Below are 19,099 nucleotides of genomic sequence, written 5' to 3' on the forward strand. Positions count from 1 at the left end.
TCTAGGCCGAGAATACATGTATGTTTGAGACAACTGAGATAGCATGTATATATGTCGAGGCAGATTCCTTCACAGGAATGCCAAGATTGTCATCACAAGAATTATGTTTATGCCAAGAATGTATCTGGCCTAAAACTCATACCAATACAAAGTCTTTTCTACTCCATGCATCTGAAGATTAGCTTGACTGCTCCTAATACCCAACCAAGGTGCAGTCAAGCCCTAAGACAAATTCCCTAGTGCAATGCGGACCTGCTCCTTGTATATGCGAAATTTCAAAGAGAATTTTTTAGTTTTGTTCCTCTCCTCTGCGGATACTCTAAACGGGTATTTATAGTAGTGTGTGCTACTATTTTGAGCCGACTTATACTTGTGAACCAACATGTCTATTCCCTTGAGCCGACATGACGTAAATAATTCCTTCTTGTTTTCGCTTGCAGACTTCTTGGAGGATTATGCTTGGTCTTTGGAGGGTTTCTACACATTTTGTAGACTAGAGTACATTACACATAGGCTCATAAAGAGCTTCTCAATACATGACATGACTCTTTGACATATAAATAAAATCCTAAAGACATCAAGAAGAAGTCTTTTGACCTATGACACTTCTTGCTCATGAAACCCATGTAGCAAGATATACAAAAATAATTTATTCTCTTTATTACATCATTTACAAAGATCGTGTCATCATGAAGACCGAACCTAGTTACACTTTCTTCAACACTCCCTCTTAACTAGGGAGGTATTCATAATGGTACTTGGTCATTCTCAATCTGAAGAATTTCTCATAAGAAGAATCAGATTTGCAATCCATCTATTATAGCATCATTTCAACCTACATTGCTTTTCATTTAGCAAGGCCTTGACTAACAACTCTATCTCTCACTTAGAGCACACAATGTTGGTGAGACCAATGACTGATTGACACACATCATCATTGTCTCTCTTAGGGTCATACCCACCCAGGTGTTCTCTGAGTATGCCTTACTAGGACTATTCTCATCTTGGGTTCCCAGCCCTCAAGAATATCGGTCCTCTTGCCCACTCTTATCTTGAATGCCCTAACACATCCTCAAAGGGTGTCGTATGCTAGATGATTACACAATCCTCCATTCTTTATTCCAAACTAAAGACAAGAATGTCGTGTCTAACTCTCCCTCTTAACCAAGGACGAGTTCCAAGTTTCTCTTCACTCAGAAACTTGCTCGAGTTCCTTTACTCATAGGAACCTCCCAGAGCTCCCTCTTACCCAGGGACTCTATCATCAATACTTTATAGGGTCTTCTAGTTGACTGATGATCCAAGATTTCGATGTCATCAATCTCTTCACATGTAGGGTTCAGCCATCCATCATTTTCCTCCGTCATGTCATTCCTTCTTTCCAGAAAGTATCCTCCTTGGCTTTACATCTGGGGCTTCCTTCATAGTGCCATCTATCTTCACCTTTTCTTCAACGGTGATTCAGAAGGTACATAGTTGTGACATCCTTCACAACTCTCCTTACCTTGGCCCTACACGCATACCCAGACTTTTCCAAGAGGTCAGACACCAAAACAAAAAAAAACAAATCACATATTACCTTTTTGTGATGGTCTTTTACTAGTGACATCATCTTGTAGGTATCAACATCCTGCATACATGTTGACACATCTCCCAACGATATTTGTGGTCAAGGGTCTTCATCTTTTCAGACTTCCACCAGAGTCTTCACATTTTTCCGAGAGATTTCTTGGTCAAGTCTTCCTGATCCTCTGGATGTTGATTGCCTTCATCATGGTTGCATAATTCACGATCTCTTCCATCCTCATATCTTCCATTTCGAGGAGCTATCAATCAAAGTTCTTCAATAGTAGTCAACCACCTCATACTTCATATGAGGACATATTATGTTGATTTCATCTAATGTGACTTACGTCTTTCTGCATCTTTTCAAAGGAGGAAATCCTTTTCCTTTTGAGCATGCTTGATCCATGATACCTGCAACCATGTGACATGACATTACAGTATTAAACAAATACAAGCATACATACCTCATTTTACCTTTGCTACTTCCAACAACTTCCTTGATTGAGAAGATCTTCAATCCTCTAGACCATCATCTCATGAATTCCAAAAGTTAGATTTCCTCGTGAAACACTTGTTGCCTTCCCAGACTAGGGGATCCTCCGTTGAGGTTTCTATCAGAGAATCTTCAAGATCTTGTATATCCCCATCTGGTAGATGCTTCCTTTGTCCTGGATGACTTCTTCCTTTCCTTTAATGTCCAATGAGATTCCCAAGAGCTATGTCCTATATGATTCCCATACGAGCTCTTGTTTCCATGATGCCACAATGCATCTTCTTACTCTGATCATATCTGTGAGGACTTCTGATAGGATCCTTTTGAGGGACACCATCCCATTCATACTGGAGATCTATTACTCCCTCTTTCCTTTAGCTTCCTCTATCCTTCAAATGATATGAACTCTTCTCCATAATCTTTCCATAGCATTGTCCTGTCAACCTTTCCTTTGCACATATTTGAGCCCTTTGTCTTTCTCTTTTCAGCATAGAGACCAAAAACTGTTGATGGACAATTGTTACCTTGCTTATCAATATCAATATCAATGATGATTATTTTTCTCATCATTTTTCCCAGATCTCGTAACTGAGATCTCATGAAGATATTTCTTCATTCTTTGATACCTTCTTTACTGCATTTCAGATAGTATATCCTCTAGCATTTCATGTATCCTTCTTATGTCTCCTTTCTTACTTTATAGGAAAGAAAGAACCTTAAGAGTGCTCATGAGTTCACAGGAGACCTTGATGTACTGACTTCTCTTCTTCATAAGGATTCTGTCATGTTGAAATTTCTAAGTATTACCTGTTAGAAATTTTATCTGTATTCTCTGGTTTATTTTTCCTACTTGTTTAATTACTAACAAGTTATTTAACCATATAAACACTGAAATAAACACAATACAACCTCAACCATCTACAGATCAACAACTGGAAGAAATAGACAAACACACAAGTGACACCGTTATTTTTGGACAATCGTCCCTGGAAAAACCCAACTTGGGCAAACCGGTGCAGCAATTCTGTGGGTTATATTATTATGTAGTATTTCTGAGTACAACTAAGTGCCAAACTGGCTCACCTGACAAAGAAAATAATCCGGCAGTAATACCTCTCTATTTAGAAGCAGAGATTCGGAAAATCTACCCCACGAAACCCTCTCCAACACAATTTGAAGATCAGCATCAACCCTCCCTCTGCGTCAACCTGAAACCCTCTGTGTCAGCCTTCTGAGGCTCTGCGCAGCGTCTCTGACCCTCTGTGTCACTCTTGCATCCTCTGTGTGGATGACGCAGGCCCTTCTGGCCTCTGCACAGTCCCTGCTAGCCTCTGCGTGGCTCCCTCTAGCTTTGTGTTTGCCTCTCTGCGTCTGCGCTGGTCTTCCGACACTATCTCTACCTCTCTACCTCGTACTCACTGCCCCTCAATGCAACTCTGATCACAGATTCAATTTCTCTTAGCAAACCCCGCTCTAAAAAATCGAATGGCTGATCACTCTGGTGTGTTCTCCAACTGATCCTCAACCCTCTGATACTTTTCTTATTGGTCCTTCAACGACCAAGATTACATCTCTAATCAACGGCTCGGATTAGATTTGGCTTGATCCATGTCATTTAGAACCTTCTAACCCAACTTTATATTAATACCCATTAATATTTTTATTTTCTAAAGTTTGGACTTAGTAACCCATTAAAAATATTAATTATTTTAATATCTCCTTAACGGGTATAATCTGTCCAAACCATTTCTGAACTTTGAGATCTCATGTGCTTTACCCTCTCCAGCAATTTTCATGGCTAGAGCACATTCGATGCTACCCAAAATCAACATGTCACTCCTTCTGCAAGAGCTTTTGATCACCCATCTAACCCATAGATCTTCTTGCAATCATCAAGTCATAGAACCAAACTTGATTATAGAATGAAAAGATACTTACTTGAGATGTGAAGATTGAAATATTCACCTTGATCATGATGGTTGTTGATGAGGCAGATGTCTTGATGCTTCCACCGGATGAGATCATTGATATGCATATTGCCTCCTTTGCCTTCGAGCTATCTTGATTTATGTAATTGGGCTACATAAGGAACCTTGTAGCATGCAACATTGACTTGAGTACAGTTTATACAAATTATGACTGAAGTGTAGAGAGGTCCATTCTTGAACACTATGTTGTAGATGATTTGCTTCTTTGAGTAGGAATTTGAGTTGTCAAAATTGTTCTCTTTATTGAAGGGATCCAATCACTGGTACGTTGAGATCATGCCATTGTTAGATGATTGAGATCACTATGGATAAAAACTGTGGGAATCACCAAAGTTGTTGCTATGCATCTTGAGATCTAACTACTTCATCCTCTGATTGTTGTCTTTCAAACCCCTTGTTGTTGTAGACTTGTTGATGTAGGCTGCCTCTTAGATCTTGGTCTTGTTCTTTGAGTGTAGATCCTGATTCCTTTAGCTAGTTTGATGCCTTGTAGTAAATTTGACTTCTGAATGTCTCTTTTTTCCCTTCCTTTGACTTCTGAACCTCACTCTGATACCATGTTGAAGAATCTAGGGCATGCTATTTTATCATAATAAAAATTTGTGAAGTTCTTTTATAATTTTATCTTAGCTTGATCTTCATGTTATTATTAGATTTGTTTGCTTCATCAAACTGCGATCAAAACAAAAGAGACAAGAACAAAAAATATTTGGCTTTCTGTCAGGGCCAAAACCTCTCCCTCTTGGAGAGGAAAACCCACGCAAAATTCTTCTTATAGAGATTCCAACTGACGAATACCTAGACCATGACCCTTGACACATTTTGCCTCTCCAAGACCAAGACATCAATCCTCTTCCTCAAACACTGCTGAGATCATCATGATTGTTGCACCATTGAAGCCACCACTAAGATCTTCATTACTACTTCTATCATTTGCTCCATGATTGTTCCTTGATATTGCCACCGAGGTGATCTTTGCACCTTTCATCGAGATTATGATCTTCAATAACAAGATCATGACTTGTGACAACACCTTACTGTAGCTTGAGATAATGGGTAAAACTATGAGATCGTGATCCTTGTCAACATTGTTCACCCTTGTCATCATTATCACAACTTCTTTCACTATGTTGAGATTGTAACTATCATGGTTTCTTACTGCTCCCTTTTAGCATACCGAGACTGCAGACCTTTATTTGTTTGTCACTGCTCTTAATTATGCTTAGATTGCAGTAGACACAACCATCACCGAAATTCTCTTCAACATGATTATACCAAGGATGTATGCTGAAACAGTGATATATATATACATATATATATATGCCGAGACTGAGATAGCACCTTCAGGATCAACATGATCTCTATTAAGCCGAGACAGTGAGGACAGTAAGGATTCTAAAGTTCCTTTTATCACATGACGTAGATCCATCGAGATCTACTTTCCATCTAGGCCGAGAATACATGTATGTTTGAGACAGCTGAGATAGCATGTATATATGTCGAGGCAGATTCATTCACAAGAATGTCGAGATTGTCATCAGAAGAATTATGTTTATGCCAAGAATGTATTTGGCCCAGAACTCATACCAATATGAAGTCTTTTCTGCTCCATGCATCCGAAGATTAGCTTGATTGCTCCTAATACCCAACCGAGATGCAATCAAGCCCTAAGACAAATGCCCTAGTGCAATGCGGACGTACTCCTTCTTGTATATGCAAAATTTCAGAGAGAATTTTCGAGTTTTGTTCCTCTCCATTGCGGATACCCTAGACAGGTATTTATAGTAGTGTGTGCTCCTATTTTGAGCCAACTTATACTTGTGAACCGACATGTCTATTTCCTTGAGCCGACATGACTTCCATTTATCCAATTAATTCTATTTTGTGCCGACATAAAGAATTCCATCTTGTTTTCGCTTGCATACTTCTTGGAGGATTATGCTTGGTGTTTGGAGGGCTTCTACACATTTTGTAGACTAGAGTACATTACACATAGGCTCGTAAAGAGCTTCTCAATACATGACATGACTCTTTGACATATAAATAAAATCCTAAAGACATCAAGAAGAAGTCTTTTGACCTATGACACTTCTTGCCCATGAAATCCATGTAGCGAGATATACAAAAATAATTTATTCTCTTTATTACATCATTTACAAAGATCATGTCATCATGAAGACCGAACCTAGTTACACTTTCTTCAACATTCTCTCTATATTCTAATGCATTGTGTTTGGAAACATGAATGAAAATCTTTAAAATTATCTTTTTTCATAAAAAAAAAAAAAAAAAATTTAATGTATTTTTTACAACGACTAAGTCATTTAAATCAAACCGGTCGAGTCGATATGGAGTCAGAGTAGGAGTCGGAGCTGACCCTCGGCTGGTTCCGAACCCAAGTCGTAGTTTTAAAACATTGGTTGTAAGGAATCCATACGGATTCATACGACCTGCTGTGCGGCCCCTTACATAGACAAACTCGGCCTCCTACTAGGAAATAGCAGACTGGAAAATCTGAGAGCTAAAATGGCCTCTTTCCTCTGCTCCTTTGCGTTGGAAGTGAAACCCTAGCTCTGAACTCGCTGGCTGCAATTTGCTGAAGAGAACACACACACATTTTTTATGTCTTTTCGAACTAACTCCACCAATGGCCTTATCTCCCCTTTATAATTCGACTTGGGCCCCACAAAGCACTGACAAGGCTGTGAATACTTTAAAATCTTAGGCTAACATCAAATTATAAATTGACTATAAGAAAAATAAATTAAATTTTTCCTAAGTCAATATATAGGAAATAGTTAAATCTACTAAAATGGAAATCTGTGGGTCCCCCTGCTAAGTTTAGTGCACCTTTAAACTTGGCAGAACCCTTCCTCTAGCTCCGTTCAACATTTTCTTCCTTCTCATCTTCATCTTGGCAAAGAGTGACCTCTTCCAGGTAGTAGAGTACACCTAAATCTTCCAATTCATCTAGATAGTCCTCCATAAGGGGTTTCTTCACTTCGGCCTTAGATGGTAGGAGAGATCCACCTATGGCAAGTAGAGAGTCAGAGGTTAGCAATTTCTCATCCTTGGCATTAGTAGGCAATGACACCTCAAGACATTGAGCACATTCTCAAGGCACCCTTAGCTAAGAGAATTTTCTAGGCTCTCAAGTTCTTGACAGGGATCCCTTCTTCTCTAGGACTCCCATCTTTGTATCTTTTTATTTTTTGATGATTGAATTTAGATTATACATAATTGATCTCAGAGGTTAGATATGTTTTAACAAGAGCAGCACTCACTCCCACTATGTATTGATTCTGATGTGCTTAGCAGTCCTTTTGACATATTTATGGTCATTTGTTGGACATTAATAAAATCACCTTATCTTTTCTTATCTATTTCCTATGCGCGAGTTACAAATCTAATTGAAAAAAATGGAGAACAGACATTCTACTAGGACAACTTGCATGGACACAATATCACTACAAGATGAATTCACAAACAAATACTTTGAATATTTACAAAATATGACGAGAACAAGTGACTCCAAAGAGCCATCATCTAGTTTGCTATGAACTCCAAATAAACTATTAGATTCTGTTATTTTAGGCTTACTGCTTTTCCTGCTGGCCCATCTGGAGCGGCATCTAGCACAAGCACTCCAGTAACACCTAGTTGCTCTACTGATTGATCTGGTGCAAACCTGATGCCAAGTATGGGTCTCGTAATTTTTCCATACTTAACCAATTGATCGACAATGCTACTTACCTGCAAGAAGAGAATAAAGCAAATTTGTTATAGAAATCGATCCAACACTATAATATTTGTGGCCAAGATGTGTCCAGGGTAAAATTTTGTATCATGTCATATTTTTTTCTTTGTCTATGCTAAAAGATAATCTAAAAAAAGAAGAGAAATGACATTAGAAGGTAACTGACAGTATCTACTGGAATGGAAAAGCCAACTCCAGCCGATGCTCCTGAAGGAGAGTAGATAGCAGTGTTTATGCCTATTAAAAATCCAGAACTGTCAAGTAAAGGGCCTCCACTGTTCCCAGGATTTATAGCTGCATCTGTTTGTATTACATCTAGTATTGGACGACCAGTTGCAGCTGAATTAATCTCCCGTCCAAGTCCACTGTAACAAACCATGTGCATTAGCCTTCATTGATATGGAAGAGGAGGACAAGGATACTGACAACACTCAGAACTGAGGAGTAAAACAAAGTAAGTTACTAGCAATGCTCAGAAATGAAAAGATCAGGAGTGTTACCTGATAACACCAGTTGTCAAAGTGTGGTCAAGGCCAAACTGCAAATAATCACATGAACAACTTGTTATCCCTCCACTATCTATCAAGTATATCAATGAAAATACATGCATGCACCCCTATGCCTAAATGGACTACAAATCCCAGTAAAAGAAAATAATTCCAAGTGCAGACAAATTTCAATTTAATGCCTCACTGGCATGCTAAATGTAAAGAATGAAAAATGATAAAGGTTTTTCTATGGAAACCAAACAGAAAAAAAAAATGATCTGAAAATTCCTTAGGGACAGAAGAAGGGAGAAAGCTCGTTAATTCTAGAAGAATGAATGATAACGTTGAATAAATAACACTAAAGGTTTGGTTTATTTCATGAGTCTCTTGGTAATAGACCTTACTTACAAATATATCTTCAGAATATTTGGAGGCAAGGATGAAGGTATATGACTGGAATGATCACTAACTTTGTTAAATACTAAGCCTAATCATGTAACAACAGAGTAATGTCACCCATAGGCTAGTCAAATATAGACAAATTAAAGTGGATGTTAACTGCAGTTGGTAGTTGGACACATCTGTAACATCTACATGGATTTGGGCTCCTCAATCTTACGCTCCCTAAGGTTTTGGGTCCTGTTACCCCTCTTTCAGCAAGGGTACCTACATATTCATTGCAGCATTCTTAAACACCATTGTAAACCAAAGGTCACACGTTAAGACTCAAAAGCCATGTAACAACCATGTGAGGCCTTGTAGGCATCCTAGACAATGTGTCATGGTGAAGTCAACCTTGTTATGGTAAGACCATGAGCAGTCCCTTTGAGTTCATTTTGGTTTCAAGGGCCTTAGGTGAGCTTGTATGTGGACTCGTGGTTTTATGACAGCCTTTTAGTGTAGAGGTGATCACCAGTGTAAGGGCCAGACCAGCCCACATGAGGTGAACCTACGTCTTTCCACATGGGTATGAGTCTATAGAGATTGTAGGTGGCCTTGACTTTAGTATCGTACCCCTTAGATGTTTCTCATATATGGAAATCCAAATGACCAATGCCAATCAACCCAAAGAATGGAGATAAATAATAGAGAACAATGGAAAGTGGTAAGTATGGATTACCATGGACATGCTATAGCAACTAGTGCCTCCAATTAGTGCCCCTCCTAAACTTTAAGGCCTTAGAGGAGGTCCCACTGGACTAGGGTCAAAGGATAACCTCTCAGGGGAAGCATGGGAACAAGTATACAATCAAGAGTGATCAATCATCCAATTTACCTTGTGATTCATATCAATATGCCCACAACATTATATGAAAGCACATGATTGCTAAACTAGTTAAAGTACCTGTTGATAGATGACTCACCTTCCTTCAAGAATTATGCTAGATGGGAAAGAGCACTGACCGAAGAAACAGGTGGAGAGCTCTGGCATAAAACTATCGAAATAGCATCATAAGGTTGTTGGCTAGTTGGGAGTCAATTGAGTAAAAAAAAATTATCCTAAGGGCTACCCTCTTTTGGTGGGTAATAGGGCCAACCCTAGGTCTTGATTTCATTGTGCTTGAAAACCCTATTAAGCTAGTGTACAAACCTTCTAAGGAAACACATGAGAAACAAGTGAAAAATGAAAGTGAAGTGGCCTTATTGGCCTTTTCTAGAGAAGGCCCATGATTTGACATGTCAAATCTAGCCAAGTTCTTTTTATAATGTCTAGGTCAACCTAGGGTTGGCCGGTTTGATGGGCCCTAGCAAAGTCTAGCCAATTTTGTACTAAACAAACTTCATCAAGTCAAGCCAACTTAGTTTAATCGTCTAGTCTAGTCAAATTGACAATTCCTAGTCAAATCAGCTTAGTCTTATAACTATGGTGTCGCGGACTAGTTATGGAGTGTTATCCCTATCGAGCAGCTTGTTTTGAGTCTATTGTAGTTAACTCATCCTTGACACAACCTATTACAATTTCTTATAAAATGTTGCAAACCTATAAGGGGACTTGTCGATTCTTGCGACATTCAAGACATGCCCTAACGCATCTCTTGCAGTAATTGGTGCATATCCTTCAACCTTTTTGCCTTGAGCAGAACTACAATGAATACATCTTTTCCTTGCACAGTTTTGAACCCTATTTTTGCAACATCTTGTGCTTGTTTGCAGCGGATCAATTTTGGCTTAAACATGGCTTTGATACCACATGAAGCATGTATACATACACAACAGTAAAATGTTCTGAAGTAATACGTATTTTGATATAATAAATGACTCATGATGATGAAGTCGCACTAGTTTTCAAGGCAAGGAAATGACCGGGACAAGGGGATGTGTCCCTAGGATGGTGTGTGTGTATATATATATATATTACAAATTTAGAACTCACCATAAACATTTGTAGTTGTTTCAAGCTTTTAAACATAACAAGCTATACGATATAGTATTTTGCACAGCTCTTACACTTGCTAATTCTAAAAAGCTCGAGCAATTTAAAAAAGGGCCAAGTGGCATTCCATTATTGGCCACTAGACATGAGCAAAAATGTAGTTTAGCTTTAGTAAACTTAAGTGTAGCTATTTTTAATTTGTAATAAGGTCCATGTGTTAGAAAATCAGAAAGGCGGAAAGATTTCCTTATGTTGATAATTACATGTGTTATTCTTGTATTCTTATTATATTCTTTATGTTTTTCTTCTATCTTCTTTTCATAAAGCAATCATCAAATCAAAACATGAATATCAATGACACCAGATGTAGGTACTCAGCGGGGAAACCCAATCAAAGTCTTCCACTAATCAAATTGAGATAGACCAAGACCTTAGAACTAACCAAAAGACCTTCCTCCTCCACCAAGTCAACCTTCCAAGATGATTCAACAAACTTGAGTAGTCTCTTCTTGTCCAGCAGTTGCAGCCCAATAACAACGCAGAATTTCGGCCCCCACCAACTCTAGAATTTCAGCCCAACTAAGGTACTGCAATTTCGGCCCTTCCTGCAACCCATCAACTTTGCACGTGTGAGATAAAGAGAAATATTCAGCTTCTTATGCTTGACAAAGACCTCCTTCTTCTTCGCTAGCGTTTCCTTCCTCTTCCTTGAATTTCGCACCTTTTTTTGCCTCTAGTAACTGCAGATCGAACTTGTTGGTGATGTCCTTCAAATGAGGTTGAGTTGTTGCCTTTATATAGTAGATTTTGCCCTCAATTAGGCCAACTTGTCCAGGTTGAGGCCGACTTGGTAGAGGAGGCCTAAATGACCTATTTTACATAAAAATAAATTTCTTTCTGGATTGACAAAGCCCGATAAGGGTCTTTTACATTATGATATGGACAAGGACACTTGACATAAACCCTAGAATCCTACAATGGAGGCTTTGACCTAAGAACCATTGACCCAAGCATGAAACCCATGCTTTAATAAGTCAATTTATTTTATAATAATTTTTTTTTCTTTTGACAAATATATTACATCATGACTCAAATACAATTATGAAAACCAACACTAATTACATTCTTCAACAGTCCCTCTTAACTAGGGAGGTATTCATAATTACATATATACAGAGGTACATGGAAGATCTCAAAGTGATATACTCTATGAAGAGTTCAAAACACATGCAGTGCTACAGATTAGATACCTGACGAGTGTACTCTAATAGAGTGGTACTACGGTGTACTCAAGCTTTAGCCACTCTAGGTACTATCAGGATTTTAAGCTCTAACACCAACCTAGGGATCTAGGTGTGTATCTAAGGTCAAAGTTCTATGACCAACACCACCCTCCCTACTTCGGGATCTAGACATCAACACATAGGCCAACCAGATGTCCTCCCAAGCATCTTGTTTCTACAAGATGCTTCATCTCTCCTTAACAGCGAAATCAAAAATATATCCACCACTCCAAGCATGCTTCAAACGTTCAATTTTTTACGAAGAGATCCTGCATAATCACAACCCCAATCAGTAATAAACCGTCAAATATATATACAAGTAAACACAAACCTTTGGGGTCCTCAATCATTCTAATTTCTTACGCTACTTATATCAACATCAAGTTATCCAAATAAAACTTGTCAAAAGCTTTCTTCTTTCATTTCATCGTAACACCAAATACAACCTCAGTACTTCAAGCAAATCCATCTGTAGTATTTTCATTCATTCTGCGGTTTCATTCTTTCTTCAAGGTATTCACTATGGTTGTCATAATATACCCTCCCTCTTAACTGGGGAGATATACCCTTTATTCTATCCAAGCTCCTTCTCAACTTAGGGAGATCAACAACTTCCTTCTTTTATTACAACGGAGAAACTACTTCATTCTTTCTCATGGCATCAAGGTCATCTTGATCATCATTCTTATATCTTCCTTCATTGTGATCATCATTATTATCATCTACAATTACGAACATCTTCAACTTCTTGAAGATTATGTACCTACAAAACTTTAATTGCAAGTACAATCAAGTACAAATGTATAGAAGCATGAAGTTAACTATATCAAAATTATATCATTACAATGGAAGCATCAAAACCAATGTTGTTAGAAGCGCGAGCGGGATTAAATCGGCGCCGGGAATAAAGCGGAAAAAATCGGAAAAAGCGGGAAAAAAAGCGGAAAAAAAGCGGGAAAAAAGCGTTTCGTACAAAAATATTCATTTTTTTTCAGTTTTTTTCAATTTTTTTAATATCTAAACCATCTACAACATAAAATAAATACATTGACACATAAATATGATAAAAAAACTAATATATAAGATGTTTAATATCATTTCTAGCGCTAAAATCACACATAACATTGAATCATGTCCTGAATAGTAAGTCCTGACTCCTGAGTCCCAACTCAGCCTCAAAATATCAACAAAAAATATGATAATGTATCTCATCATGTCATAATGTCATATACAATAAAATGAGGTCTAATCCTATTGATTTCCTCTGCCCCTCTTGCGAGAAAATGCCACAGCTTTCCCTTTCCCTCTAGATATAGATGCTGGTGCCTGTGCTGGTGGAGATGGCAGTGGAGTCTGATGTGCTCTAGAAGCTGAAGAACTAGAAGTAGGAGCTATAGGAGGTAGACCACGTCCTCTACTGGTGGCAGGGGTAGCCCGAGCAGGTGGTGTCACCTGGAAACATTACAATCTCCCAATCTTGAAATCCTGAAAAACTGATAAGTCTGCTGGATTTTAAATGAAATCTAAAATTCTACTTTCTCCATATGAAATCCAATGAGGCTGGAACCACTCTCAAACATCCTGAGTCATTTCATGGTAATGTTAAAAATTTAAGTAAAAGGATGAAAATGAAAATTAAGGAGAATGTCACTTTTACTTTAAGAATTTAACATTACCATGAATAGCATATCCATACTAGGGCCTAGAATTGATCATTAAGCTGCCCCACTCAAAAATTATTTGTTTCTTTCCAAAAAAATTGCATGAAAAAACCCAAATGACCAAATGAAAAACCAAATTTTTTTTTATAAAATCGTGCTGTCCTGGCAACCCAGAGCTTTTTTCGGAAAAAAGCGCGCTTTTTTTCGAAAAAAGCGGCAAAAAAAATTTTAGCCGCTTTTTTCCCATAAAACGCGCGATTAAATCGGCTTAGGGAAAAAAGCACCTTTTTTTGAAAAAAGCGCGATTTAATCGCGCTTTTAACAACACAAAACATTCAAACTTTAGACATCAGATACCTAAACCTAGTTTGGTTCATAATTTGCAAGAGTCACATCTTTTCACATACTAGACTTCAACTTCTTGCTAGGGTTTTGTCATAAACCCTAGACTCCATCTTCAAGACATAAAGCCTTAGATATCAACAATTTAATCAAATAACAATCCAATCATAGTACTATACATCTAAGGTTTCAACAATATGCTTTTAGAATTACATGTCAGACTCTACTACGGTTTGTTACAAACCCTAGATTTCACAAACTAAAACATGAGTATCAACAATTAGGTTAGCATAATTGTTGAATAAAGTTGTCATTAATGGCATCATAGTTGAATTGTTGAAGCAAACCCTAACCCTCGATATTGTGCAAACTGTGAAAATTTGGAAGCCCAAATTTCTACTGCAGCAACTGATTAAGTTCCTTCTATTTGTTTAGTACTGAACAAAATTATTTATTGTTTCCTATAGTAAACATTGAAAATAATGCACTGCAGTCTTCACCAATTAAATTATAAGTGGAAACAAGAAACTGAACAAGAAAGAAATACACAACACATTACACCGTTGTTTCTGGACAGAAGTCCCCAAAAAAACCCAATGTGGGAATCGGTGCAGCAGCTGAGGGTTTTATTATTAAGCACTAGCTTTCTGAATACAATCTTTGGATGCCTTGTTTGCTATCCAGTGTAGAGAATATCACTGACAGAAGATTAGTGAGAAATACCTCACACTATCACTGGTGATCCTAACTGATCTAGCCACAAAATGGCTAGTCCCTTGTTTCCCCTGCACTGCCTCTGCACAGTCATTGCATAGGCCCAGCATCACAACTCCTTCGGACTGCATCACTCCCTTTGCGGATCAATTTGCCTCTAGGAGACTTAGATTTTCTCCTCCCAGTCTCACACCCCGGCTTCTAGCTTTAGAAATCAATCTCTCCAGCAAAAATACAGATCTCCACAAGGCTCTGCCTCAGCCTATGCTAGTCAGCGTAGCCTCTGCATTGCCTCTCCTAGACCTCTCTCTTCCTCCTCTGCTGAGTATCCCCGGATCAGGAGAAATCTCCAACCGGAACTATCCTTGCCCCTCTCTATAAGAAATCAATTCGAATCTCTCTGGCAACTGCTACGCTGCTCACTTCAGAAATTCGATCTTTGATCTCCACTCGATGTCTCTTTCAAATGCCCATCAAGCCTCCTCTTATAATCCTTCTGTTGAGAACCAATGGCCCAGATTAGATTCTAATCAATGGCTCAGATCATTTTGGATTGACCCTCGTCTTCTTCTAGAAGTTTCACCCACAGTTAGATTAATACCCTTTAATTATTTTAATTTCTCAAGTTTAGACTTAGGCACCCATTAAAAATAATTAATTATTTTAATAAAACTGGCTCCAGGTGGAATTTCCCAAAATGATTTCTAGGTATTGTGGAATACAAGTGTCCTAGCCTCCCTGCAAATTTTGAGGCTAAGAGCACATCCGATGCTACTAGAAATCAACACAAACCGTAGAAGACCTAAACCCTAACTACTTGACTAGACCCTAGGTGCATGAGTATATTAATGAAAGCCATAACGAAGCCCTAGCAATGTTTTCATTATGATATCATGTTTGCATTGTTAAAGATAGCCATGTTGGTCATCAATGATGGCAAGCCAATAACTAGCCCTTATATGCATTGCCCAAGCTTTGTTGGAGATGCCCTAAGAAAGAAGTTACCTTGTTGAATGATGCTCATGATGCCCTAAGGAAGCCCTAATCCTAATAGGTCCATTCCATTAATGTCAAGCCTTAAATGAATAAAGAAGGAGCCTTTACCTTGAATGCCAAAAACATAAAGATAAAATCCTAAAGGCTGCCATGGATGAAATAATGATGACAGGTTCACAAATATAGTTTCTTGATGATAAAATGACCTTATTTAAGGATGAAATCAGCATAAGCTCGTAGAGGACATTTTCCCCTTTCCAACGAGCCCTTACTCACCCTCTAACTCCTCATAGGATGAGAGAAATTGAATTTATAAGATAGAAAAATCATAATGATTGGCAAGCCAACTTATGTAGGCTGACATGTCTCATCAGTGACATGTCTCTTCATTACAAAGTCAAAATTTGTATATATAGAAGGTTGAATTCGTCATTATAACCATAAATCTAGGGGAACAAATTTCAGATAAGAGGCATAGAAATAAGGAGGAGGCCGAGAAGAACAATTTGGGAAACTTCTGTGATAAATTATTCCTCAAGCTCGGATTACAGACCTCAAGAAGAGACCTGCAAGCGGTTTGGACTTGTGTTTTAGGGCTCGGTGCTATAACCTCATATTTGTGAAAGACTCACCTCGGACCTATGATAGGTAGTCTCCTATAGAAGCTCGAAGCTACAACAATTTGGAGAAGCTCAGACTTGCGAGAGGAGGTTCAGATCTGTGAATAAAAGGCTCAGACATGTAAGAAAGCTCATATATGAGGCTCGATTATTCACCTTGGTAGCTTGGATTTGTTACACTTATATACCTTGATTTGGAGGCTCAGTTTTAGGGCTCAAACATGTGATCATAAACTCAGATATTCACCATTACGACTTGGTGTATGAACTGTCATTTGGAAGCTCAGACCTGAAGAAAGGTGTGTCGACAGTTATCCTTGAAGGGCTCATACAACTACCATTGCAGAGGCTCAGTATCATAATCCTGTGACAACTTGAAGGGCTTGGAGCAGTGAGAATATGATATAAGGGGCTCGACCTTACTATTTAGAGTCTCTTACAGACTTGTAGTGGCATATCCTTTGGATCTGTGGAGATTTATTAACTGTGCATACATCCCTTGCAGACATGTGGTGACATCTCTTATTTTGTGGATATGTAGTGGCACATCCTTCAAACATGTGGAGAGTGACTACACTTCAGAACTAAGTGAAAACTCTCTTGAAGACCTTGGTTGAAGTTACAATATTGGAAGTGTATAGCGTACCTTGGAAGCACAATATTAGCTTTGCAGAGCCATTGAAGGTAGCTCTAAGAGACCACTTGAAGCATAATTAAAGCATCACTTAAAGCAGGCCTTTCAAGCCTAACCTTATGCAGTGAAGACATATTGTTGGAGTGTAGAAGACCTAGAGTTGTGGATCTTGGAGTCATTTGAAGACATCTTAAAGACTTATTGAAAATATCTTATTGAAGGATCATTGAAGTCTTGTTGAAGGACATTGTATGCAGACCTATTGAAACCTATTGGAGACACTCTTTGGAGAACCATTGCAGACCTCTTTGGTTGAAAACATTGTGAAGCACTTGAAGAATTGTTTGGTGCAGACTTCGAGTAACTTATTGAAGATTCTTGGAGATCATGATGAAGCCCTCATAATGTAACTTTGGAGAAGTTTGTTTGGGTAACATGAAGAGTTGTGGAGACACCTTCTGAGAAGGTAAAGTTGTCATTGATGAGCTAAGTGCTTTGGAGATCGATTGAGGGCATTGTTGAAGGTGAAGATTTTGTCAGGGCTGGTTGCAGAAGATATTGGGAGCCTTGAAGAACCGTTGAATCCATCTTGAAGAATTGAAGCAGTGGGTTGGAGCCCTAGAGGATAGGAGTCCTCAAGAAGACCAGGTTGGAGCCTGTACCAGTGAGAGGGTTGGAGCCCTAGAGGTTGGTGCCTCATAGAGACAAGGTTGGAGCCTTGGAGAAGATAGGGTTGGAGCCTTGTGAAGTCCAAGTCGGTGCTTGGCAAAATACAGGTTGGAGCCTGGTGGATTGAATATTGGTGTCTTCATCTAGGGTTGGAGACCTAAGCAATATTGTACGTAATTTATTGTAAAGAAGAGGATTGAAGTCCTCGCTAATTCTGATTAATAAAATCATTTATTTTATATTGTTGTTTTTGTGTTCAAGTTATAAGTGATCTAAAAACCGGTAAAATAACAATTGTAAAAGAAATATTGATTCACCCCCCCCTCAGTATTTCCAGCAATACCCGCATATACATATTTAGGATGTACTAACATTTCACATCAATATCTACTAGGTAAACCCAATATACAAACATCAATACATCAAAGTTAGATATACAACAATTTTGACCAGGTTAGGGTTTCGACCATACTAACGAATATACACCTAGGGTTTCATTCCTAGGATCCTACTTTAGTTATTACAAGGGTTTTGTTCATAAACCCTAATTCACCAAACCCTAAAGATCTAGGGTTTCATTATATAACTTAGACATTAACAGTAAACCCTAAAGGACTAGGGTTTTATTATCACAACATTACCAAATCCCTAAACTTTAAAAGAATAGGATTTCATCATATGTTCTAGACTTTATCAACAAACCCTAAGAAGACACAGGCTTCATAATCAACTTTGACATACCCTTAGCAATAATAGGCTAGGGTTTTATAGTAAACCCTAAAGGTTAGAATTTCAAAAGAATGATCAACCAACAAGAGATAGTATAACGAGGGTAGATTCAACCTAACGATTAATCACCTTAACAAGAATCTTTATGATTCAAAACCCTAGACATAAATATGTTAGTAACGTAAAGCAAATTTCAAAAGAAGAATGATCATACCTTTTGTATGAAGAAAGCCTTGTAACAAAACTTAGAGTCTAAGACATACCTTGAGTTGTTCTTTAACAAACCTTGTAGGAAATCAATTCGTGAAGGACTTCCTTTTGTAACAAAGCTTCTTTCATGATTCAAGTCTTTCCTTTGAAGTCTCCTCCACAACCTATGTGTATTATGCAAGCTTTCATAACCAAGGAAAATATAAATAAAAGGTTATTAGTATACAATACAAACAAATCTCAATGTGAGCAGGAAACCAAGCATGAAAGAGGTAACAAGGAACAAAATACTTATCTTTTGATAAAATGATGGAAGCTCCCTCTTAATCTAGCCCTTTGAGGGATACCTACACTTTAAACAATCCAAAAATGTTCTAACAAGATATATTAGACTTACAAACTCTAGAAATCAAAGCATAAAGGAAAACATTACAAAACTTAAAATAGAAGACTAAGAAGGATATGTAAGAGAGGACTTAATAATATAAGTCTTTGACTTCTGATTCTTCAATCTTGTTCTACTTAGGTAGAGTTTCATTGGTAACATTTGTTTGTTCTCTATCTCTCTTTTAGTT

General features: G+C 38.0%; 1 protein-coding gene across 3 annotated transcripts in view; it reads right to left on the minus strand.

Annotated features, from left to right (window-relative positions):
* LOC149255220 (protease Do-like 1, chloroplastic) overlaps positions 1-19,099 on the minus strand; it is a 387,412-nt gene that overhangs the window by 161,142 nt on the left and 207,171 nt on the right. For all 3 annotated transcript variants that reach the window (XM_089460391.1, XM_089460392.1, XM_089460389.1), the window contains exons 4-6: positions 8,305-8,342; positions 7,971-8,169; positions 7,648-7,800 (exon numbers count right to left, since the gene is read on the minus strand). In XM_089460391.1, the coding sequence (XP_089316517.1) occupies positions 7,648-7,800; positions 7,971-8,169; positions 8,305-8,342 (390 nt within the window). The remainder of the gene's footprint in view (positions 1-7,647; positions 7,801-7,970; positions 8,170-8,304; positions 8,343-19,099) is intronic.

The sequence above is a fragment of the Pinus tabuliformis genome, chromosome 7 (assembly GCF_031772625.1).
Source record: "Pinus tabuliformis cultivar Carrire ecotype Pingquan chromosome 7, CPIR1, whole genome shotgun sequence".
Lineage (NCBI taxonomy): Eukaryota > Viridiplantae > Streptophyta > Pinopsida > Pinales > Pinaceae > Pinus > Pinus tabuliformis.